Below are 23,915 nucleotides of genomic sequence, written 5' to 3' on the forward strand. Positions count from 1 at the left end.
AAAAGCAATGCCGTGACCCTGATTCGAACCGAGGTTGCTGCGGCCACGGCGCAGAGTACTAACCACTATACGATCACGGCCAGGCGCTGGGGGCGCAGGCCAGCACCCACTGGAAAATGCTCAGCTCTGCGCTCTTGGGGCGGCCACCTACCTCGCCGGCGGGCACAAGTCTTTCTCAAGTCTCCCCATTACAGTCACAGGTCAAATGCTGAGCAAAGGAAAAAAGAGAGGAAGCCAATCCCATGCCTGTCCCTTTTTCTGTCTTCCTCCACCCCTGGACCAAGTCCCTCCCCGTTTGTCTGGGCCATTGTCCTCATGGCCCTGGCCAGCCTATTTCCCTTTGCCGCTCTGAAACGTGCCCCCACGTGCAGGCCCCGGGGGAGGCTTTGGCTAGGGCGAGCGTGTCCTTGCGAGGTAACTGTCTCTCTGGAGGTGAAAGTCATCAGTGCGGGGTGCGAAGGGAAGTGGCCGTCGAAAGAGAATGCAAGGCATGTGGCGGGCAGGCCAGGGATTTCTTTGTCCCCAATTCAAAAGGGATCACCCTCCCCGTCGGAGAATCGAACCCCGGTCTCCCGCGTGACAGGCGGGGATACTCACCACTATACTAACGAGGAAAGGGGCATGAGAAGCGGCCCCAGCTCCCACAGACCAGCTATGGTCAGCGTACACCTACACCGTCGCATGGGCCCCAGCAGGCAACAACACCCCTGGCCCTCTTCTGCTTCCCAAAGGCTTTGGCCGCAGCAACAGTCCTGGCCCTCCTCACCTGCCCTTGCCCAGCAGGACGCCTTTTCGGGCCTACACAGCTCCTCACACAACACCCGCCTGGGACCTTGCCCTCCCGTACCAGCTCAGCAGCACCTTTTTTCCTCTCAAAACCTCCTCTTGCCACCCTCCCCCTTCCACACTTCACACTCACCTCATCACAAACTCACCCACGGCCCCTTTGGCTTCTCAAGCGCCTCTGAAGGGACGCAGCTTCCCAGGCACGCAGATCCTTCCCTTCAACGCGCACTGGACGGACATTCGAAACACAGCCCTTTCCAGGAGGGAATGCGCTGCTTTTGGACCCTGGCGCCCAGCAAGAAGTCCTGGGACTCTTTTTCTGACCGATGGACCCCACTGACTTGCCTTTACCAAGCAGAAACTGAGGACCGGCTGATGGCTCTCTTTGCAAACGGACGCCATCAGACTGAGCCACGAGGCGTGCTGCAGGATAGCCCCTCCCCACCAAAAAGCAATGCCGTGACCCGGATTCGAACCGAGGTTGCTGCGGCCACGGTGCAGAGTACTAACCACTATACGATCACGGCCAGGTGCTGGGGGCGCAGGCAGCAGCCCAGCGGAAAATGCTCAGCTCTGCGCTCTCGGGGCGGCCACCTACCTCGCCGGCGGCCACAGGTCTTTCTCAAGTCTCCCCATTACAGTCACAGGTCAAATGCTGAGCAAAGGAAACAAGACAGGAAGCCAATCCCATGCCTGTCCCTTTTTCTGTCTTCCTCCACCCCTGGACCAAGTGCCTCCCTGTTTGTCTGGGCCATTGTCCTCATGGTCCTGGCCAGCCTATTTCCCTTTGCCGCTCTGAAACGTGCCCCCACGTGCAGGCCCCGGGGGAGGCTTTGGCTAGGGCGAGCGTGTCCTTGCGAGGTAACTGTCTCTCTGGAGGTGAAAGTCATCAGTGCGGGGTGCGAAGGGAAGTGGCCGTCGAAGGAGAATGCAAGGAATGTGGCGGGCAGGCCAGGGATTTCTTTGTCCCCCTTCAAAAGGGGTCACCCTCCCCGTCGGGGAATCGAAACCCGGTCTCCCGCGTGACAGGCGGGGATACTCACCACTATACTAAAGAGGAAAGGGGCATGATGAGTGGCCCCAGCTCCCACAGACCAGCTATGGTCAGCGTACACCTACACCGTCGCATGGGCCCCAGCAGGGAACAACACCCCTGGCCCTCTTCTGCTTCCCAAAGGCTTTGGCCGCAGCAACAGCCCTGGCCCTCCTCACCTGCCCTTGCCCAGCAGGACGCCTTTCCGGGCCTACACAGCTCCTCACACAACACCCGCCTGGGACCTTGCCCTCCCCTACCAGCTCAGCAGCACCTTTTTTCCTCTCAAAACCTCCTCTTGCCACCCTCCCCCTTCCACACTTCAGACTCACCTCATCACAAACTCACCCACGGCCCCTTTGGCTTCTCAAGCGCCTCTGTAGGGATGCAGCTTCCCTGGCATGCAGATCCTTCCCTTCAACGCGCACTGGACGGACATTCGAAACACAGCCCTTTCCAGGAGGGAATGCGCTGCTTTTGGACCCTGGCGCCCAGCAAGAAGTCCTGGGACTCTTTTTCTGACCGATGGACCCCACTGACTTGCCTTTACCAAGCAGAAACTGAGGACCGGCTGATGGCTCTCTTTGCAAACGGACGCCATCAGACTGAGCCACGAGGCGTGCTGCAGGATAGTCCCTCCCCACCAAAAAGCAATGCCGTAACCCGGATTCGAACCGAGGTTGCTGCGGCCACGGCGCAGAGTACTAACCACTATACGATCACGGCCAGGTGCTGGAGGCATAGGCAGCAGCCCAGCGGAAAATGCTCAGCTCTGCGCTCTCGGGGCGGCCACCTACCTCGCCGGCGGCCACAGGTCTTTCTCAAGTCTCCCCATTACAGTCACAGGTCTAATGCTGAGCAAAGGAAACAAGACAGGAAGCCAATCCCATGCCTGTCCCTTTTTCTGTCTTCCTCCACCCCTGGACCAAGTCCCTCCCCGTTTGTCTGGGCCATTGTCCTCATGGCCCTGGCCAGCCTATTTCCCTTTGCCGCTCTGAAACGTGCCCCCACGTGCAGGCCCCGGGGGAGGCTTTGGCTAGGGCGAGCGTGTCCTTGCGAGGTAACTGTCTCTCTGGAGGTGAAAGTCATCAGTGCGGGGTGCGAAGGGAAGTGGCCGTCGAAAGAGAATGCAAGGCATGTGGCGGGCAGGCCAGGGATTTCTTTGTCCCCCCTTCAAAAGGGGTCACCCTCCCCGTCGGGGAATCGAACCCCGGTCTCCCACGTGACAGGCGGGGATACTCACCACTATACTAACGAAAAAAGGGGCATGATGAGTGGCCCCAGCTCCCACAGAAAAGCTATGGTCAGCGTACACCTACACCGTCGCATGGGCCCCAGCAGGCAACAACACCCCTGGCCCTCTTCTGCTTCCCAAAGGCTTTGGCCGCAGCAACAGCCCTGGCCCTCCTCACCTGCCCTTGCCCAGCAGGACGCCTTTCCGGGCCTACACAGCTCCTCACACAACACCCGCCTGGGACCTTGCCCTCCCCTACCAGCTCAGCAGCACCTTTTTTCCTCTCAAAACCTCCTCTTGCCACCCTCCCCCTTCCACACTTCACACTCACCTCATCACAAACTCACCCACGGCCCCTCTGGCTTCTCAAGCGCCTCTGGAGGGACGCAGCTTCCCTGGCACGCAGATCCGGCTGATGGCTCCCAGGTGTGCAAGTCCGTCCCCGCAGAGCTGCCCCATATGGTGACATTGAAGAAACTGTGGAAAACGGGACGGGGGTGGGGGGGTAATAGGCTCCTATAGAAGAAAAAGTCCTCCCAGGCCGGCCTGTCCCTTTAAACATGGGACATCTGGTCACCCTGGAGCAGCCCCACACTCCTGCTCCCCGGTTGGTGCGTTTGTAACCCGGGGGCTGAAGCCGACGCGAGAAAGGGAAGGGAGCGAGCTCGGAGCTCTCCGCCGCCACCTGCTGGGTGCAGAGGGAAATGACTGAGGGACGTCCTGGCTAATTTAAATATCACCTGGTTCTCTCCTGGGTGGCTCCACTGGAGAGCTGGGGCGTGGCCTGAGTGTGGCAGCACCTTATTTGCATATTAAAAGCAGCTGTTTGGGGCCATTGGGGTAAAATATGAGTAAGTTTTGGGGTTGGTCCCCACATGTTTAGTGCAGGCTGTGGGGAGCCGGGCTGAGCAGAGCCTGCCCCGACGGGGTGTGTGGTCACCCTGACCTGGGAGCGTGTGGCCAGACATGGGGAAGGGGCTGCGGGGGGGGGGGGGAGGGAGAGGTGAGGGAGATTGTTGGCTTTAGACAGTGTTCCCTGCCCCTTTCTCTTTTTGGTGTGTGGGTTGGGTTCTTGTTACCTACTGAAGAGCAGCAGCAGCAGCAGCAGCAGCAGGGGTGGGAGAGGGGAATTGAGACTCTGCTTTGGGGGTTGCTGTGGGGTTTTACACAAGCCCCCTGGTGCTGGCTGCTGCTGTGGGGCATAGGACAGGTGCGGGCGGGGCTGTCCTTGAGATGAGGGGCGGTTCCTGGTTGGCTGGTGCCGGCCTGCCTAGTGTTTTCTGACAGCTGATCTCCCATTGGCCCTCGCGCGGGGCGGGTCTCTGAAAGCTGGTCTCCCATTGGGCCCTCCCCACCTGACGTTTCCGACGGGCTCAGCTCCCATTGGTGACGTTGTGTGACAGCGATGCGGGGCGGAGCCGCCAGGGCCTTGTGCGCTCAGAGCTCAGCGCCGCCCGTGAGAAGCGGCGCGAGGCCGCGCGGGGCGGGTCCCGCTGCCGGGCGGAGGGACCGAGACCGCAGCCGCGGCGCCGCCTCCGCCTGGCGCGGCCGCAGCACCGGGGTCACAGGGCGCGGCGCTTCAGCGCGGCTGTTTCCTGCCGGTCGCGGGTGACGGGTCCTGCCCGGGCGGCCGCGGGCCCCGATGGCAGCGGGGGCTCTGGCGTCCGCCGCCGCGCGGCTGGGAGCTGCGGGCCCCTGCACTGGCCGGGGCTGCGGCTCCTGCTCAGCCCCCGCCCGGTGACTGGGAGCTCGGGCTCTGCCTGCGGTGTCTGAGCGCCGGGGCTCTCTCCTGCCCGGGCGGCCGGGAGCTCCCGGGCTGCGGCTTCTCCTCACCCTCCCACCCCGGTGACGGGAGCTCGGGCTCGGCCTGCGGTGTCTGAGCGCCGGGGCCTCTCCTGCCCGGGCGGCCGGGAGCTCCGGGCTGCGGCTCCTCCTCACCCCGGTGACTGGGAGCTCCGGGCTCTGCCTGCGTGTCTGAGCGCCGGGGCTCCTCTCCTGCCCGGGCGGCCGGGAGCTCCCGGGCTGCGGCGGCTTCTCCTCACCCCGGTGACTGGGAGCTCCCGGCTCTGCCTGCGGTGTCTGAGCGGGGCTCCTCTCCTGCCCGGGCGGCCGGGAGCTCCCGGGCTGCGGCGCTGCAGGGTCTGTGAGCAATGACGTGGGGCTGCGGGCCCTCCCGCCATCAAGGCCTGTTGGGAAACCCTGGGTCCATCCACAGCAGCTGGGAGCTCTGGGGTCCGCTCGTAGGAGCTGCAGGGTCCGTGCGCAGTGGGGTGGGGCTGGGGGCTCCCGCCACCCATGGCTGCTGGGAGCTCCAGGGTCTGCCTGTGGGAGCTGTGGGGAGATGAGGGGTTTGGGGTGGAGGAGGGGGCTCCAGCCTGCAGGGTGGGGCCGAGGGATTCAGAGTGCAGGAGGGGGCTGTGGGTTGAGGCAGGGGGTTGGGGTCCAGGACGGGGTGATGGCTCTGGGGTGGGGGCAGGGATGAGGGGTGTGGGGTGTGGGAGGAAGCTCTGGGCTGGAGCACGGGGTTGAAGTGCAGAGGGTGAGGGCTCTGGGGTGCAAGAGGGGCTCTGGGTTTGGGGTTCAGGGCTGGGGCAGGGGGTTGGGGTGCAGACTTACCTCAGGCGGCTCCTGGTCAGCGGTGCAGCAGGGGGGACCTACTGGCCACTTCCAGGGCACAGTGCGGTGCCCTAGGACACGTAGGGACCAGCCTGCCTGAGCCCCGCAGCATCGCTGACCGGACTTATAACGCAGTCACCCGACTGGGAGCTCCAGGGTCCCCCTGTCACATGTGGTGCCTGGGAGCTCTGGGATCCACCCACAGCAGCTGGGAGCTCTGGGGGCCTCCCGCTGCTCACAGTAGCTGGGAGCTGTGGGGTCCATCCGTGGTGGCATGGGCCTGTGGGAGCCCCTTCCGCCACTGGTGGCTGATAGCTGTGAGGCCCCCACTGGCCGACAGCCCCAGTCTTCCTGCCCCAGGGCTGAGGCGGAAAATGTCACTGAGATCTCTGAAAGTCACAAATTCTGTGACCCCCTTTATATAATCTTAGCCTTAATCGTTGTTGACTGTCTCTCTCAATCTAGAGGTCTGTTCTAGGGCAGATGGGACAGGGAAGACAGAAGCTCACCCCCCAGCACAGGTTTGGGCAGCAATGGCTCTTGGGCTATTTGCTGTGCATGCAGAGGACTTGTCCAGGCCGGTGGAGCAGCTCAGCCAGATGAGGAGCTGGAAGAAGGAGACCTGAGCAGCCTGGAGATCCTCTTTTCTCCACAGCCACTGCCTGTCAGCAGGATTCCTCCTCCTCCTCAGTGAGACCAAATCTAAGCACCTAGATAGCTGGTCTGTCCGCTGCACCCCAGTCCTCATCCCTGAGCCTCCTGCCAAAGTCCTGCACCTGGCTCAAGAGAATTGTCTCACATCTCGCTGGGAACTCGACTTCTTGTGCCCAGAGAGTCTCGGCCCCATTCAGTAGAGGACCTGAGAAACACAGTGTCGGCCTTTTCCAAATAAGTGCTTGGAAAGGTTTTGTTCCTGTGACCATGTGGCCTAATGGATAAGGCATCTGACTTCGGATCAGGAGATTGAGGGTTCTGAGTCCCTTCGTGGTTGTGCAATTTTACCTTTGGGCTGAACGTCCTGCTCCCTTCAGGGCTGGAACCTCTTCTTGGCTGCTCAGGCCAATGCTCTGGCTTCAGCTAGAGCCCCGGGAAGGAGTTGGGGGTTGGGTGTCACTAAGGCTGGGGCATGAGCCCCAGGTGCTTCCAGTCTCGCCTTTGCCCTTCCTGACTTGCCAAAGAAAATGGGCGGCTGCCCGGGCTAGCATGTGGAGCAGTTTCCCTCTTCCAAGTGTGCGCCTGTCCCTGTGCTGGAGGGGGGTTGCTACATAGCACCTTGGGAGCCTGGGTGTTTCTCTGCTTCTCGCCAGCTGGGGAAAAGCCTCTTGGGGTAAAATCTCCTGCCCCACTGCCAAAGTGAGCACCTGGAGTGGGAACGGTAAGAGGCCCCACCAGGGGGGCTGGCCCTGCTTTCCTACCATCTTCTGATGTTGGCCACAAAGCATCAGCAGCTGGCTGTGGGTGGTTTTCAGTGGGGGTTCGGCATGCCAGGGAGCAGCCTGGCTGGGTGTCTCTGTGGCTGTCTGCTGGCTACGCATAGGCATGGTTCTCCTCTCCTCTTGCCCTGCCCTTGGTTGCTCTGTGGCTTTTAAGCCTTCCCTTGGAGCTGTCAGCACCAGCCGCCTCTGTCCTAGGTGCCCAGAGGAGGAGAGGTGTGCTGGGCTCCAGCCTGGGACTCTGCCTCCCTCCTGCCTTTCCCTGACTATGAAACCTGGCCCTGACACTCCTTTCTTTAAGCGCCATGTGGGCAAGAGGAAAAGTGTGGTAGAAAGCACAAGGGCCAAACTTGTGGGCATCAGAAATCCCAAACACCCAGTCAAACCATAGCCACTTCTAAACCCCATTCCCACCAGAGACCTGGCTCCAGTGGGTATGAGTCACTCAGCACAAGGTAAACAACTCATTCTTATACAGCTGGAGATAGGAAAGCGCTTGGATCTCCAGGGATTTACCATAATGTCCCACTGAGATTTGAACTCAGATTCCAGCATGCCAACCATTACACCATGGGCCCAGCTTGTGATAGTTTCTCTGAACATTGGTGACCCTCTCATAGAATACCAGGGTTGGAAGGGACCTCAGGAGGTATCTAGTCCAACCCCCTGCTCAGAGCAGGGCCAATCCACAGACAGATTTTTATCCCAGATCCCTAAATGGCCCTCTCAAGGACTGAGCTCACACACCTGGGTTTAGCTGGCCAATAGTCAAACCACTGAGCTCTCCCTCCTCACAGGCCCAGCTTGTGTAAGGGACTGTTGGCCCTTTACTAAAACTGAGTGGGGGTTTTTTTGGTTGGCTAGTTCCCAGTTCCAATAGAAGGGGGAAGGGTCAATGGGAAATCAGGACCCTGAGACTGACAGGCCCCTGGGGCAATGGTCACCAACTGGTAGGGAACAAGTGAGAATTTGTTAATGAGTAAAATTCCTGGTGAAAATTGGCAAAGCTGTGGAAATTTTGAAAAGTTCCAGTGAATTTACACATGAAGATACAAACAGAGAGAGAACATCACAGACTGCACAGGCCCACACAGACATAAACAAAAGCTAAACCCACACAGCACACAGAGCCATAGACACATAAGGGAAAGCCACACAAAACATAGAACAAATCCACACCAAAAATACAGCAAAAGCCCACAACAGGAAAGCACAAAAACCACATACCAAAAGAATACTTAGCAAAAAACCAATCTGCATGCAAAAGTCATACACACACACACACACAAAACTATGCAAGGCATCCACAAAAATCACACAGGACCCACATGCACATCAACGCGACAGACAAAAAAACCCCAACATACAGAAAGCCAGGCAGGGTTTGAGTCTCACAGCGAAGAGGGTGAGCACACAGGTGGTTTGGGGAGCAAAGACTGAGGGGGAGTCGGGGGCAGTGCTCTCGGCTCTGCTTGACCCCTCCTGACACAGGCGGCTGGTGGGGAGCAGAGCCTGGTAGATCTGTGGAATCTGCCCTGCTCTCTGTAAAGCAAGGGGACCTTGGTGTCTTCTGAGCTGCAATTGTATTTTCTGCAGGGCAAAATGATTGGCAGAAGCCATTTGCTTAAAGGAAACTAGTGCTGTAGGTGAGGTTTGAACTCACAACCTCAGCATGACTCCACTCAGCACTGCTCTGTAAGTACTGGGCACTAACCCATTGCACCACTGTGGTGCTGCTATAGCACTTTGGAGTAGACAGTGACTGGAGGGGTATTCCCAGCCCTGTAATAGCTGCATTGACAGAACATTTCTTCCTTTTCTTAAGCACTATCTAACCAGGGCTTAGGTCACCTTAACTCTATGGGTTTGGGGGGAGGAGGGATTCACACCCTGAGAGACGTCGCTCTGTCAGTTCAGTGCCCAGCGTACACCAGCCCTTAGATCCCTCTTGGTATTTCAATGCAGGCACTGACCTGTGAGAGGAAAACATTAGCTCACAACCACAGAGACTGAATTCCCACATTTAATCTCACTGCACTTTCCAGAAAGTCACAAAATTCAATTCATTCTTGCTAGGAGAGAGAAACATAAGTGACACTAAGTTTGTTGCTTGGTTAAATAAAATTAAGTGTTTAATTAATATAGTAAAACTCTGTCCTGATTCCTCTAACTAACACCACAGCGTGAAATAGGAACAGAGACAAATCTTGTCAGTGACGACTAATTTCACAAATGATCTTCCCATTATTAATTTCCACGCTGCCCCCATTGGAGGTCTGGGCATCTCCAGTGTCATTGCTCTGCATTCACCTTCCCTTAGAATTGTTCTCAGACATTCGCCTTCCTCTGCAGCGTGGGGCTCGGGTCACTTGCTGGAGGATTCCCTGCACCTTGAGGTCTTTAAGCCACAATTTGAGGACTTCAATAACTCAGACATAGGTTAGGGGTTTGTTACAGGAGTGGGTGAGTGAGATTCTGTGGCCTGCATTGTGCAGGAGGTCAGACTAGATGATCATAATGGTCCCTTCTGACCTTAAGTCTATGAATCTATGAATCTAGTCCCAAATTTGGAAAACTGTGCAGTTCAGAATGAGAATAGTGACCCCGTCTCCTTCCTGCACCTGCTCTACATTGCTCCACAGCAGCTTCTCCACCTGCAGAGTCACCCCAGCACGGCAGTGCAGCCGCCCAGGGTTCAGCAGGGCCCCTGGCAAGGACAGTGGGTGCAGCTAACAGCCTGGTGTGCCTGGCCGTGAGGCAGCTGTAGAAAAGCAACACCCCCTCCCAGAAGTACAGAGACTGAATTCCCCAACCTTAACATCATGGCCCCCTGTAGAAAGCCACACGTCAGTTGTATTTTCACAGGGAGATGCAAAAATCAAGTGACACCAATTTTTAAGTTGAGTAAATAAAGTTGAGGAGATAGTTATTAACCTCCCAAAAATATACTAAAGATCCCTCAACATAACACCTGAAGGTGAAATATGAACAGAGACAAACCTTGTCAGCAAACGATCCTCAAAATGTTACTAATTCCCACCCCTCCTCCACAGGAGCTCTGTGCAGTGTCACTGTTCTGCAGGCAGCTTCCCATTAAATGCTGTTGTGGGACATTACCAGGCCTGGAAATGTACCAATGACAGAATTTGAAGAGCAAACGTGGCTCCCCGCACCAGGCGGGATTTGAGTGTTTTGTCCCTGTCACTTAGTCTTTGTCAATAGTACAGACGCCAGGGGCAGGACTCCAGGCTCTGCTTGAGGGATCCTGGCACAGGGGCTGGGAGGGAGAAAGGATTGTAGATTCTGACCTGGAGAGGAGGTAATAAGTGAAGGGGCATTTTTATTAGCCCCCTCCTGAGGGTCCCCAGGGCTGGAATTCTACATTCCACAGGCCAAATGAGGGGGTGACACCACTTGGCTAATGAAAACCAGTGCTCCAGGTGAGGTTTGAACTCACAACCTCAGCATAGCTCCTCTCAGCACTGCCCTATAAGTACTGTGCGCTAACCAATTGCGCCACTGGAGCACCTGTTAATTAGCATTCTCTGAGACCCCCCTATGTTGATACAGGCAAGGAGTGACCCCAAAACGTTCTCAGTGGAGTTGAGAGCCGGTAGCGACAAGTGTTGTACTCGGTGGGGTGGATTCTTCTTAAGGCTTCCAGGCCCCATTTGACCCTTTTGTTCTTCCCTGTGTAATAACAGAGCTGGTTAAGACTCAATGGAGAGTCTTGCTGCAGACCAACAGTTCTGAAATCACTGATAACCAGCTCTAAGCATTAGTCCTGCTTTGGGACAGTGTCTCTCATGGAAGAAACTGCCCAGTCTGCACTAGCAGTGAGGCTCCCTCACTAACAGCTGAAATCAGGGAGAGCTGTGTGAAGTGCAGGGCCCCAGGGCTGCCTGAACAGGGGGGAACAACACCCCAGGACTTTTAAACATGGGAGGGCTCCGCCCTCGCTCAGCTGCACAGAGGAGTTTTCATCCCCTATTCCTGCCTGTCACTGCCCAGCACCCCCTCTGGCACCATTCCTGAAGGTCACCCTGCCTCACTCTCTTCCTGTCATATTGGGTCCACCAACAACTCATGTAGGAGAGACAGCTCCTGTCCCTCATTGTTAAAGGTCAGGCCAGGCAACTAGGGGCAGAAGCCCACAGGTTTTTTTTTTTCCTCCCTATTGCAAAGCCCAAGGACTCACCTTGGGGTACAGGCACCACTGTGCTCCCAGAACACAAGTTATCACTGTACAAAGAGGGATGAAAGGGCCTGCCAAAACCTGGAATCTTCAGTCTAACACTCTCCCAACTGAGCTACTTTGGCAGAGGAGGAGAGGTGCTGGGCTCCAGCCTGGGACTCTGCCTCCCTCCTGCCCAGCCCTGACTATGAAGCCTGGCCATGGCCCTCCTTCCTTCAAGTGCCATGTGGGCAAGAGGAAGAGTGTGGCAGCTGCAGGGACCAAAGTTATGGACATCAGGTGAAGCAGCCATATGATCAATCCACAGGAATCTCTAGCCAGACTGTTAAGTTCTAGGACCCCAACCTATAGCCGCCAGCCCATTAAACCAGCCAGACCAGAGACCTGTCTCCAGTGGGGATCAGTCACCCAGCAGGAGGGAAAAACCTCACTCTCTACCTGAGAGAAAGTAGCCAAACACATTGAGCTCCAGTGCTTTGTAGCAAAGCAACGTATTGCCACGAGCTCCCACTGAGATTTGAACTCAGATTCCAGGATTCAAAGTCCTGAGTGCTGCCCATTACACCATGGGACCTGCTGCTATTTCATTTTCTAGACCCCTGTGACTCTCGGCTGGCTGGTTTGCACTCTGCACTTATTGCTTCCCACCAGCGGCTTCCTCGCAGGACTCTCTCTCCTCCTCCAGCGACTGTGGTCCTGCACTACCGGATTCACGGGTCCTGCCCTGAGTCCCTGCATCCCCCTGCTTTGTCTCCATTCCCTGCAGGCTGCAAAAATGTCAGGGGAGTCTGCTCCTCCCTTCCCTCGGTGCTCCCGCTCATATCAGCCAGCTGCAGCCTCATCTCCTGGAACTCGGGCAGCTGTTGCTTGATCCGGTCGTACAGTCACACGCTGACTGGCTCCCCTGCCTGGATGGTTTTGTGGAAATCCCACAGGTGATGCTGCAGGACTTGGCACTGTTGGTTTCTTTAATGTTGTGATGTTTCCCCAGCCGCCGGAACAAAGCCGCCAACTCCTCTCTCACCGACTCCCACCAATCCCCCTGGTTGCCGTAGGACCCTCTCATGCTTTCCCGTTCTGCCAGCACCGCCAGGCCTCGTCCCCCTGCTCCTTTATCTTGCAAGCTCTGGATGTTCAGCTTCCAATATCCTCTGTCGTGGGTCAGGGAATTGCTCACATTGAGCACACGGTGAGAGCTGCGTGATCCGAACTGTCCATTGGCACCACCCTGCCCTGGGCTGTCGACGTGCTCTCCTTCACGGAAATCCGGTCACTGCGACTCCTGGCCTGTCCCCGCAGAAAAGTGTATCCCCTCTGCGGCTGGTGTGAGCTCGGGTCAGAGGAATAGGAGGCTACTGCCCACCCTCCACTGGTTCACTGTGCAGAAACACATCCTCTAAGCCGACCTTGCTACAGACCTGCACCAGGTAGTGGTCATCGTAGAAGAGTTTCCTCTGACGGTCGGGAAAACAGGACCAGCAGTCCTCAGGCCGGTGCAACAATTGAAATCCCCCCCAACACCAAACACCGTGCGGTCTAGAAGAAGGGAGCCAGTTCCTTCATAGAACTTTCCTTTTACACCTTAACTGGGGACCATACACACTAATATAGCCGTAACCAGTGCCATGGAGCACAAAGCCACCTGGTCCGAGCTCCACCACCTTCTGTACTCGCACTGCGAATGTGAAGAACAAGACTCCAACCCCATCATTCTTCCCTGGCCTGGAGGACCAGAGAGATGGGCCCTTCCCCCAATCACCCTCTGCCTATCAAGCTACCCTAGAGTCGTTAATGTGCATTTCCTGAACACCCACCATGTCCAAGCCCAGCTGCTCCAAGACACTGAACATCAAGTGCCTCCTCCTGAGCCCCCAACTCCCTTCCACAGGGCCACTTTCACACATGCCCCTTCCCTGGTACTGCCCTCCCTCAGCTGCACAGAAGAGTTTTCATCCTCTCTACCTGCCTGTCACTGCCCAGCACCCCCTCTAGCACTCTCTTCCTTCCATATTGGGTCCACCAATAACTCACTTAGGAGAGACAGCTCCTGTCCCTCATTGTTAAATGTCAGGCCCAGCCAATTAGGGGCAGAAGCCCACAATATCTTTTCCTGCTGCAGACCCCAAGCTCAGGGACTACTGTGCTCCCAGAGAACAAGCCACCACTGGGCGAAGAGAGATGAAAGGGCCTGCTAAAGCCTGGGATTGAACCAGGGACCTTTAGATCTTCAGTCTAACGCTCTCCCAACTGAGCTACTTTGGCAGCTGTTTAGCAGTATTTTGGCCTGTTGCTTCTCTGTCTGGGATGTTGTTGTCAGCAGTTGCACACAAAAAGGACAGGAAAATGAACGGCTGCTCCACACCCCCACCGGAGGAACCCGGCGCCCTTAGGGTGGGGTTCTTCTCTAAAGATGGCTGGCAGAAAGGTGGTGCTCAGCTCTGTCAGCGACCTACCCAGTTGCCTCGCTGCCAGGGGATGCAGATGTTTCTGTAAGGCCATTAAATGGGGTATTTGGCTTCTGAGTGAATGTGAGGAATGTGCAATCCTGAGAGGGAATTTCCATCCTTCTTTCCACTGCTTTTCAGCGCCCCAGTGGCCTAATGGATAAGGCATTGGCTTCCTAAGCCAGAGATTGTGGGTTCAAGTCCCATCTGGGGTGGAAAACTCCTTTCTTCTTGTATATTGCAACAAAGCCTTGGTGTTATTTTCCCCAAGGAAGCTGGGAGACGTTTGAACCCAAAGTACTGGATCTTGGGAGCAATCCCCCAGAAACAGCATCTTCCACTTGACAAATCCTTTCTAGACCCATCAGTAGCAAACACTTAATACTAGTGTTTGTCTGAGAATAGAAGGAAGGGGAGTGTTTACTCCCACACCTCAGTGAGTGAAACAGACAGAAAGAACAAGGCTGTCCTGAAAGAGAATGGATCTGTCTGGAGACAAAGCAGAACCTGAGAATGAGCAACAGTGTGAAAAGAAGAACTTCAAATGTGTGTTAGGTGTTAGATAGGTTGGTCTGACAAATTTCAAGAAAATACCAATGCTCGTAGACTGATGCGGACACTGGCTGCTACTGACCTTTTACTGAGAATTCATTGAGAAATATTTTCCTTAACTATGTTATGGAATATTGGGTGGGCTATGAAGGCACCATTCCTCCTGCTTTCGCCCTTCGAGACAACATGGCTACATGGCATGCAGCCAGTGCTCACCTTCCAGTCAACTGCTAGAGAAGACAACACAGACAGGGATGGCAGCAGGGCAGACTGGAGCTCCATGGAAATGGTGGGACCAGGTCTCATCAACGGGGAGGTGGCCACCCCACCATGCACAAGGCTGAGCCAGCAAGTGTGGTGTGTGCTTCACCGTGCCCCTACTCACTGCACATGGTGGTGGAGGGCAGTTACTGAGTTTGGTTCGTCTGGCAAATTTAGGGCTTGGCTACACTTGCAGAGGTAGAGTGCTGGGAGTTAAACCACAGCAAGGAAACCGCTGCCGTGTGTTCACACTGACAGCTGCAAGCGCACTGGAGTGGCCACATTAGCAGCTCTGGCAATGCCACAGAGAGCAGTGCAGTGTGTTAGCTATCCCAGTGTGCAAGTGGCTGCAACGTGCTTTTCAAATGGGGGATGGGGATGGAGTGTGACAGGGAGTGTGTTGTGTGTACGTGGGGGGAGTGACAGTGTGTGTGGGGGGCTGAGAGTGAGTCAGCATGCTGTCTTCGGACAGCAGCAGACCCCCCTCTCTCACACACATTCACAACAGCAGCATTCCACACTAATGGTTGCTTTGTCCCGGAGCAGATAAGCAGCCGGCTGTCAGAAACGGAGCTTTGAAAGGGGATATCCGCATGCCTGCAGCCGATTTCAAAACAATGACCAGAGTGGGCACTTGACTTCAGGGGATTATGGGACATTTCCTGATGCCAAACATAGTGCAGTGATGCAACACGTCGTCCACACTGATGCCCGGGTATTTCAGCAGGGCTCAGCGAGCTTTATGCTTCTCATGGAGGTGGATTACCCAGAGTGCTCCACCTGCAGAGCCCAGGTGCTCCATGTGCCTTGCGAGTGTGGACACCTCAGGAGTTAGGGCACCCAGGGCTGCTTTAATGGGCTCTAACTTGCAAGTGTAGCCAAGCCCCTAGACTATGTCACTTGTGTGACTTACTTGTGCTATTGTAATAAATACAATAGAAGTGCAATGGTCAGAAATTGCACCAGCAGAAAAGTATATTGCAGGGAAACCATAAGGAAATTAAGAGTTTAAATTATCCTCCACAAGTCCCGCGTCCCACTAAAATGAATCCAACCCACAGGGCACGTGGGCAGAAGTATCGGTGTCAGGATGCTACATTGTTAGCGCAGTAAATGAAGCTGCAAAATAAATGATGTTTAAATGACCTCACTCTGTTGTTTACAATCCTGTGTTAAGAGGTAATAGATACAGATGGACACCAGGCAGGGTCGCTTGGAGGACGAAGCCTTTATGCTTCCATCGCCCACCACTGTCTAGTTTTAGCCAATTAGGACAAGTCAGCAATTAAGAACAACCTCAGGTCTCAGTAACTGCTGCAGGTAGCAAAGTCCTACAGGGAGCAGTTTCTGGCACTACATCCCACTACTGATCAGCACAGGAGTTTTGACCTGTGCCGGTTCACCCCTCCTTAGGCAACCTGGGGATCCCAAGCTTGCCCGGGATCACCATATTGATGCCAAACTTAGTGCAGACACCCAATTGGCACAGCCCCCTGCAGCCGAGAACTCCTGAGCTCAAGCGATCCGCCGGCCTCAGCCGCCCCAGGCGCTGGGATCACAGGCACCAACCACAGGGCCTGGCTGGTTACAGGGTCTCCCGCTTCCAACTTCAGGCTCAGTCTGGGAGCTCTGCGCTCTGAGCAGGTGGAAGTGGAGCCTGGAGCTGAGCTGATGCGCTGAGGGTTATTTGCACTGTGCGCTTCACATGGAGGTGAAAACACGGGGCACAGATCTTTGACCACAACCCTCGTCCAGAGGAATGGGGGAGGGGGGCTGCATAAAGAGAGACCGGCTCTCCCTGGCGGGGCTGCAGCGGCTCTTCACAGGGGCAGTCCCACTGCCAATCGGTACCAGAGTTTTGAAAGCCTCCTTTCCTGGGCTGGCTCCTCTCTCTCTAGGGGGACTGGCGACCCCAAACTTCCCAGAAACCAGCATAGCGAGGCCAACCTGAGCACAGACACCTGCTCAGCACCCCGGGGTGCAGCCCTGAGCTCCGGCAATCAGCTACACTCAGCTGCCCACCCAACAAGCGTCACACGCAGGAGCCTTCGTGCCCCACTTGTTCAGGTCCCTCCCAGCACCAGCTTTAAACTCCCCTGCTCAGTTCTAAGCTTTGGCCACACGGGGGCAGCCTGGAGCTCAGCCAACGCCTCCCGTTGCTGGTTGAGTTTCCCGCTCCTCGTGGCAGGTTCACACCCCGCAGGCAGATCTCTGAACCGGAGCCGAACCGTTCCCCAAATCCAGCGCTTTAGCAGCAGCTTTGCTAGGAAAGCGCTGACGTCCCCAAGTAAAGTAAGAGCCAGAGCGCTGTGTCCAGGATCTTCTATTGGGCCCCTCACCGTGGTGTCTGTCAGGCGCAAGGAGAAACCAGGGAAATGTTTTCATGGCGTTTCAGGGCAGAAGGGGCCATTAGCTCAGCTAGTCTGACCCCCGAATAACACAGAATTACACCATGACACACATTGATCCCACAGACCTTAGATAGATCAAAGCGTTTCAGCCCTCAGGAAGGAGGCTAAACTGGGTACCAGAGGCAGCGAACAAGGGGCCCCCAAGGCAATGGCAGGGAGCTGACGAGGTGAAATATGCCCAGATGATCCCAGCAGGCGACCCACCCCCATGCTGCAGAGGTGGGAGTCCCTGTTCCTCCTGCCCTTAAGAATCTCTGGTGGTAAGTGGGTCCCCACAGTTCCCCAGATAAGAATCCTCCATGGGATTTCCCTGGCTTCACCTCCAGATAAGAACATTCTGTGGAGGGGGTGGGAGGAAGGTTGTCTGGCAGATCTGTAAAGGGGGACTGTGTCTCCCTGTCTGGCCCAGGCTCCTTGGAGGAAGTGATCTCAGTGTGTCTGGCTGTCTCCATTCTTCCCGCCCATAAGAATCCCTGGTGTGTGGGTGCACCCTAGACCATTAAGGATCTCTGGTGGGTGGGTGTCTCTCTCCCCCTAGTCAGGATCTCTGGGGCGTGCCTGTATAAAAACAGACTTTGACTCACCCAGGCTGGGCTGCCATCATGGAACAGACCAGGTCCTTCTGTGGAGGGTTTGCGTTCCTCCAAGGACGTGATCTCAGTGTGTGTGGTTGTCCCTGTCCATTCAACCCTTAACAATCCCTGGTGCGTGGGTGCGCTGGGCCCCATTATAATCCCCTCTGTCTTACCCCCCATGAGGGATCCGGTGGATGTGGGTGTTCTCCATGCTACGGGGGGTGTCTGGTGCCCCTGTCCCTCCTGGTTAATGGAGTGTGTGGGTGTCCCCAGCTCGTTAAGGATCCGTGTTGTGCGGATGCCCCCGTTCTTCTCATTAAGAATGGTGCAATGGAGCATATGGGTGTGTCCCCCACCTCATGAACTAGCTCCCGTGTGTGGTTCCCCTGCCCCCATCCAGGCTCTGTGGTGTGTGGGTGTCGCTGTTCCTTTTTTCAAGTGTTGCAGAGGGGTGTCCCTCCTCCCAATTCAGAATCCCCAGCGTGTGGGTGCTCCCATCCCCATCCAGGCTCTGCGGGGGGTGTCTGAATAAAAAGAGACCGTGTCTCACTATCTTGCCCAGGCTATGCGGCAGTGGCTAATCACAGGTGCAACCCCACTACTGATCAGCACGGGAGTTTTGACCTGCGCCGGTTCACCCCTCCTTAGGCAACCCAGGGACCCCAAGCTTCCCCGGGATCACCATATTGATGCTGAACTTAGTGCGGACACCCGATCGGCACAGCCCCCTGCAGCCCAGAACTCCTGAGCTCAAGCGATCCGCCAGCCTCAGCCTCCCCAGGCGCTGGGATCACAGGCACCAGCCATGGGGCCTGGCTTGTGTTATAGCCTGGCAGCTGGAGCTTTAAACTCTGCTTGTGAGCTCTGTGCCTTGGCCAGACGGGGACAGCCTGGAACTGGGAAATGCTCCTGCTTCCCCCGCCCCCATCTCATGTCGAGCTGCAGGTGCCGCTGTCCTCCCAGGTAAGATCCCAGATGTTTTGGTGCCCCCATCCCGCGTCCAGGTGTCCGGGTACCTCTGCCCCCCATACAGAATCCTGGGTGTGTGGGTGTCCGTCCCTCTGCAGAGGATCCCAGAGTGTGGATGCCCTTGTCCACCCCTACAAGATCCTGGGTGTGTGGGTGCCACTCTCCCTCCCAGTAGATCTCTGGTGTGTGGGTCCCCAGGGTGTGAGTGCTCCCATCCCCCGATACAGGCTGGTGGGGGGTGGGGTTATAACTGGCTCTCTCTGTCCTGCCCAGGCGGTGCTACAGCAGCTGTTCACAGGGGCAGCAACCCCACTGTCATTCTGCAGCTTTAACCTGCTCCAGGGGTGACTTGCTTCCCCCTCCTTTGGGAGCCCGGGGACCCCAAACTTCCCAGAGTCACCTAATTGATGCTGAGCTGAGCTGTCCCTTGTGCAAAGCAGGAGGCCAAATTCCAGGGAAACAATGGACAAGCAGGGGGCCCTGGGCACATCCAGCCCTGGCCGTGAGATGTTCCCTCCCCTCTTTCTTTATGCCCCTGTTGTTATTTCATGGATTGTCTGGGATGGGGGAAAAGCTGAGTTCACTCCAGGTGGAGGGGAAAAAGGACCCTGAAAATCTCAGTACCCAACCCCTGCTACCAGGATCACCAAGGTGCTGGGAATCTGCATGGGAAAGGGACGGTGTGAATTGTCAAGGTGGGAATGAATAACAATCTACAACAAGATCCACCTCATTAATCACTGACAAGGCTAATCCTGCCGCAGATAGAAGGGAAACTGGGAGTGATTCTTTGCTGTTCAGCCATGGAAACAGTGACCCAATTGCACCGCAGTGAATGTGCTGGGGAAAGCTGGACTTTACAGGCAGGTGGAAAGAGCAGACCCTAGAAACACCTGGAGCTCCCACAGCACTTCTGCCACCGGGGTCAGCTGTTGAGCGACTCACAGCGCCCCTCCTCCCATTACATTCCAGGAGGGTGGCAGCACCCCACCCAATGCAGGGGAGAAGGCTGAGTGTATCTCTGCACCCTGAGCCCAGGGCACCCACTCTCTGCCCCACACATCGAATCTGGCCTTGCAGCAGAGTGACCCCTAAGAACCAGCAACTTCCAGGACAGCAGATTTGGCCTCAGAGCAGGGAATGTGTCCCTCATGCTGCTTTTAGGCCACTAGGTGCTCTGGAAACAGGAGGGCTCTGAATGTAACCTATAGCACAAATGGCCCATCTGGGGATGTAGCTCAGTGGTAGAGCACATGCCCAGAGGTCCTGGGTTCAATCCTAGCATCTCCAGGTTCTTTTCACCCTGCTGCTTTGCTCCTGCCCTGCAGGAGTTTCAATCCTGCTCAGTGAGGGGCAAGTGCCAACTGCATGGAAGGTCTGGGGGGGTTTCTGCTCCTAAGTCTCCTCTGCACATTTAAGATTCCTACCTGCTGTGCTGCTTGGGACAAGGGTAGATGAGAAGGGCAAATCCTCCAGCACTGGAGGGAAAGGTCCCATCTGCAAAGACTGAGAGGCAAAGACTAGACTTATTTCTTGTCTGGGCCCAATCTTTTCACCTGCTATAGCCCTTGTTCCAGCTCAGGTGGTAGCTGGGGATGTCTCATGACTGCAGCCACGTTTGTTCAGTTCCACCCTCTTATAGAGCTTTGGTACCAGGCAGGAATCTTTTGTCTCTCTCCTGGGGAAGAGCCCCAGGTTTAAGATGGATTCCTGTACCGGGGGACATGGTCACATGTCCCGTGAGACACCCCCCCCCCCAAGCCTTCATTCTTCCTGGCCTGACTCACAGATGGTGCAGGACAGAGCCATCTCCAGTCAATTGTCCTGGTTAATGGGAGCCATCAAGAGTCCAAACCACTATTAATGGCCCACACTTTGCATCATTACAACAGGACCTCAGAGTGATAGTTCATATTTCTAGTTTCAGATCCAAGAACGATCGGTTCATACAATAGGATGAACACACACAGTAGATTATAAGCTTTGTAATGATACCTTACAAGCGACCTTTTGCATGAAGCATAGTCCAGTCACTTTATATTCACACTCATTAGCATACTTTCATAAAATCCTATGGAGTGCAACGTCACAGCAGGGAAAGGGTTTTACTGCGGCACCTGGGAGCAGTTGAGTTTCATGTTCAGGCTGTGGTATGAGTTCCTCCAGGTTTCTCGTAAGCACACAGGGACCTTCGCGGGTGCTCTCGATACAGGAATGGCCCAGATATGATAAAGTGATGGGAATTGCATTTTCCTTTTTTATTTCTGTTTGTGATTTCATTTTGCTTTGTAGAACTGTGTTTTCTCCTGGATTTGATATTTAACAAAAAAAAGAATACGGCCTCAGGGCACCAGATGGAGGAGCAGGCGGGGCTAGGACTGCTAAGAGAGCGAGAGTAGCAGGTTTTCTGTATAGTTTCCTGCCCTCATTTTTCTTGACTAGTTTCTCTTCTGTATGAAATTTGCTTTTTGAAGAATATGAGCCTAGCTAGCTCAGTTGGCAGTGCATCAGCCTTCTAATTTGAGGATCCAGGGTTCAAGTCCATGGTGAGGCAAAGAAACACTTTCCCCCTGTGACATACCCAAAGAGTTTTAGAAGGACCCTCCTTGACTTTAGTTTTTCCTTTTCAGGACATGGCCTTTCCCAGGAAGGGCCCTTTACTGCCTGAGACTGAAGGTGCTACTGCCTCACCTGTCCACTGGCCTCGCAGTCTGGAGGAAGAAAGGCCTCTGGGCCTGCAGCAAAGTGCTGGGTGCTGACTTTTTCAGCAAATGCAGGGCTGGCCAGAGAGGCATGTTCCCACTGAGTCCTCCCTGCCAGAAAAAATTGTCCCCACAGACAGGGGCGGCTCCAGGCCCCAGCACGCCAAGCGCTTGCTTGGGATAGCAAGCCACGGGGGGCGCTCTGCCGGTCGCTGCGAGGGTGGCAGGCAGGCTGCCTTCGGCGGCATGCCTGCGAAGGGTCCGCTGGTCCTGCGACTTCGGCGGACCTCCCGCAGGCAAGCTGCCGAAGGCAACCTGCCTGCCGTGCTTGGGGCGGCAAAATGCCTAGAGCCGCCCCTGCCCACAGAGTCCTCCCTGCTGGAAGTCTACAGTAATCAACAGGTGCTCTGCTGGTCCCATGGTGTAAGGGCCAGCACTCAGGACTTTGAATCCTGCAATCTGAGTTGAAGTCTCAGTGGAATCTGAGAACAATTCCTGGGCCACAAACCCTGCTGGGTCTTCCAAAGCTCTATCTTGCTTTCTCAAAGGCCACGAAAACCTCTACAAAAGGTTTTTTTCTCCTGCTGATAATAGCTCACCTTAACTGATCACTCGTTATAGTGTGTATGGCAACACCCAATTTTTCATGTCCTCTCTGAGTGTGTGTGTGTATTTTCCGGCTGTATTTTCCACTGCATGCATCCAGTGAAGTTGGTTTTAGCCCAGGAAAGCTTATGCTCAAATAAATTTTTTAGTTTCTAAGGTGCCACAAGAACTCCTTGTTCTTTTTGCAGATAAATTAATGGAGGTTAAGTCCATGAATGGCTATTAGCCAGGATGGGTAAGGAATGGTGTCCCTAGCCTCTGTTTGTCAGAGGGTGGAGATGGATGGCAGGAGAGAGATCACTTGCTCATTACCTGTTAGATTCAGTCCCTCTGGGGAACCTAGCATTGGCCACTGTTGGCAGATAGGATGTGAGGTTGGATGGACCTTTACTATGTGGGAATCAGGAAAATTATTAGAGAAAAAAAAGTATTGATAGCCCTAGAGGTGGTTATGTTGTTGATCTCCTTGCAGATTCTCTGATGACTAACATGGGCAAAGTGCCCACAGAAGGTTTTCCCGCACTCACTGCATTCATAGGGCCTCTCCCCTGTGTAGATTCTCTGATGGGTAAGCAGGTGTGAACTGCGACTGAAGGTTTTCCCACACTGACTGCATTCATAGGGCCTCTCCCCTGTGTGGATTCTCTGATGTTGAGAAAGGGCTGAGCTGTCAGTGAAGCATTTTCCACACTCAATGCATTCATAGGGCCTCTCCCCTGTGTGGATTCTCCGATGTTGATAAAGGCCTGAGCTGCAAGTGAAGCATTTTCCACACACACTGCATTCATAGGGCCTCTCCCCTGTGTGGATTCTCTGATGGGTAAGAAGGTTTGAGCTGCGACTGAAGGTTTTCCCACACTCACTGCATTCATAGGGCCTCTCCCCTGTGTGGATTCTCTGATGTCGAGAAAGGGATGAGCTGTCAGTGAAGCATTTTCCACACTCACTGCATTCATAGGGCCTCTCCCCTGTGTGGATTCTCTGATGGACAAGAAGGAATGAGCTGCTAGTGAAGAATTTACCACACTCACTGAATACATAGGGCCTCTCCTGTGTGGATTTTCTGATGGGTAAAAAGGTTTGAGCTGCTAGTGAAGTTTTTCCCACATTCACTGCATTCATAGGGCCTCTCCCCTGTGTGGATTCTCTGATGCCTAATAAGGTGTGAACTGCGACTGAAGGTTTTCCCACACTCACTGCATTCATAGGGCCTCTTCCCTGTGTGGATTCTCTGATGTTGAGAAAGGGCTGAGCTGTCAGTGAAGCATTTTCCACACTCACTGCATTCATAGGGCCTCTCCCCTGTGTGGATTCTCTGATGTTGATAAAGGCCTGAGCTGCTAGTGAAGCATTTACCACACTCACTGCATTCATAGGGCCTCTCCTGTGTGGATTCTCTGATGCCTAATAAGGTGTGAACTGCGACTGAAGGTTTTCCGCACTCACTGCATTCATAGGGCCTCTTCCTGTGTGGATTCTGTGATGCTTTATAAGGATGGAGTAATCACATACGTTTTCCCCAAACTCAGTGCATGTATTTTTCTCTTTCTGCTGAGGATTTCCTGTTGTGTTGTGGTTTCCTTGAGATCCTTCTGAGTTTCCTGACAGGAAATACATTTACCCACTTTCTCCCCTGGCTGGTTTCCCTGCTCTCCTTCTGGTCTGTGCTGAATGTCATGGGATTTTTCCTGCTTATGACTCCAGGACACATTCCTTTCGATCTTTGTGATAATGCTCTGTGTTTATCCACTTGCTCAACATTCTCCTGCTGAGAATTCTCCTCCTCTTTCTCACCTACCATTGCGTCACCTGCTGTGATACAGACAGAAACCTCAAACACGGATGGAAAGGGGAAGGCCAAACCAATACAAGTACTGGAGAGAGGTCAAATAAAAACAAGAACTGAACTCCCCAAGTTCTTCCCCAAACAGGAGAGGAGGGGATCAATTCAGGCTTCACATCCCATCCAAATTCACAGGGGGAAGGGAGGAAGCTACTGCCTGGTGTCCGCTAGTGTCTACAGGAAGCCATGAGCTATATTTACCCTAAGGATACGACCCCTGCTAGGGACAATATTGAACTGAGAGACCTTCCAAGG

At 55.0% G+C, this 23,915-nt stretch overlaps 1 protein-coding gene and 5 non-coding genes across 6 annotated transcripts; 1 reads left to right on the plus strand and 5 right to left on the minus strand.

The window, feature by feature from the left end:
• Positions 1–542: 542 nt before the first annotated feature.
• Positions 543–614, minus strand: TRNAD-GUC. Its single transcript has one exon. It is a non-coding gene; the product is annotated as a tRNA-Asp (tRNA).
• Positions 615–10,534: 9,920 nt separating this feature from the next.
• On the minus strand, positions 10,535–10,628 carry TRNAI-UAU. Its single transcript has 2 exons — positions 10,591–10,628; positions 10,535–10,570 (listed from the first exon to the last, which is right to left on the minus strand). It is a non-coding gene; the product is annotated as a tRNA-Ile (tRNA).
• A 1,171-nt stretch (positions 10,629–11,799) lies between these two features.
• On the minus strand, positions 11,800–11,871 carry TRNAQ-UUG. Its single transcript has one exon. It is a non-coding gene; the product is annotated as a tRNA-Gln (tRNA).
• A 1,615-nt stretch (positions 11,872–13,486) lies between these two features.
• TRNAF-GAA lies at positions 13,487–13,559 on the minus strand. The gene has a single exon. It is a non-coding gene; the product is annotated as a tRNA-Phe (tRNA).
• Positions 13,560–13,883: 324 nt separating this feature from the next.
• On the plus strand, positions 13,884–13,956 carry TRNAR-CCU. The gene has a single exon. It is a non-coding gene; the product is annotated as a tRNA-Arg (tRNA).
• Positions 13,957–22,456: 8,500 nt separating this feature from the next.
• LOC120375433 (zinc finger protein 3-like) lies at positions 22,457–23,195 on the minus strand (the record flags this gene model as incomplete). The annotated part of the gene is made up of 2 exons (XM_039496067.1): positions 22,457–22,832; positions 22,915–23,195. Coding segments are annotated over 2 exons (657 nt in total), but the record flags the coding sequence as incomplete, so codon positions are not given.
• Between the last annotated feature and the right edge of the window lie 720 nt (positions 23,196–23,915).

The sequence above is a fragment of the Mauremys reevesii genome, linkage group 12 (genome assembly GCF_016161935.1).
Source record: "Mauremys reevesii isolate NIE-2019 linkage group 12, ASM1616193v1, whole genome shotgun sequence".
In the NCBI taxonomy this organism is placed as follows: Eukaryota; Metazoa; Chordata; order Testudines; family Geoemydidae; genus Mauremys; species Mauremys reevesii.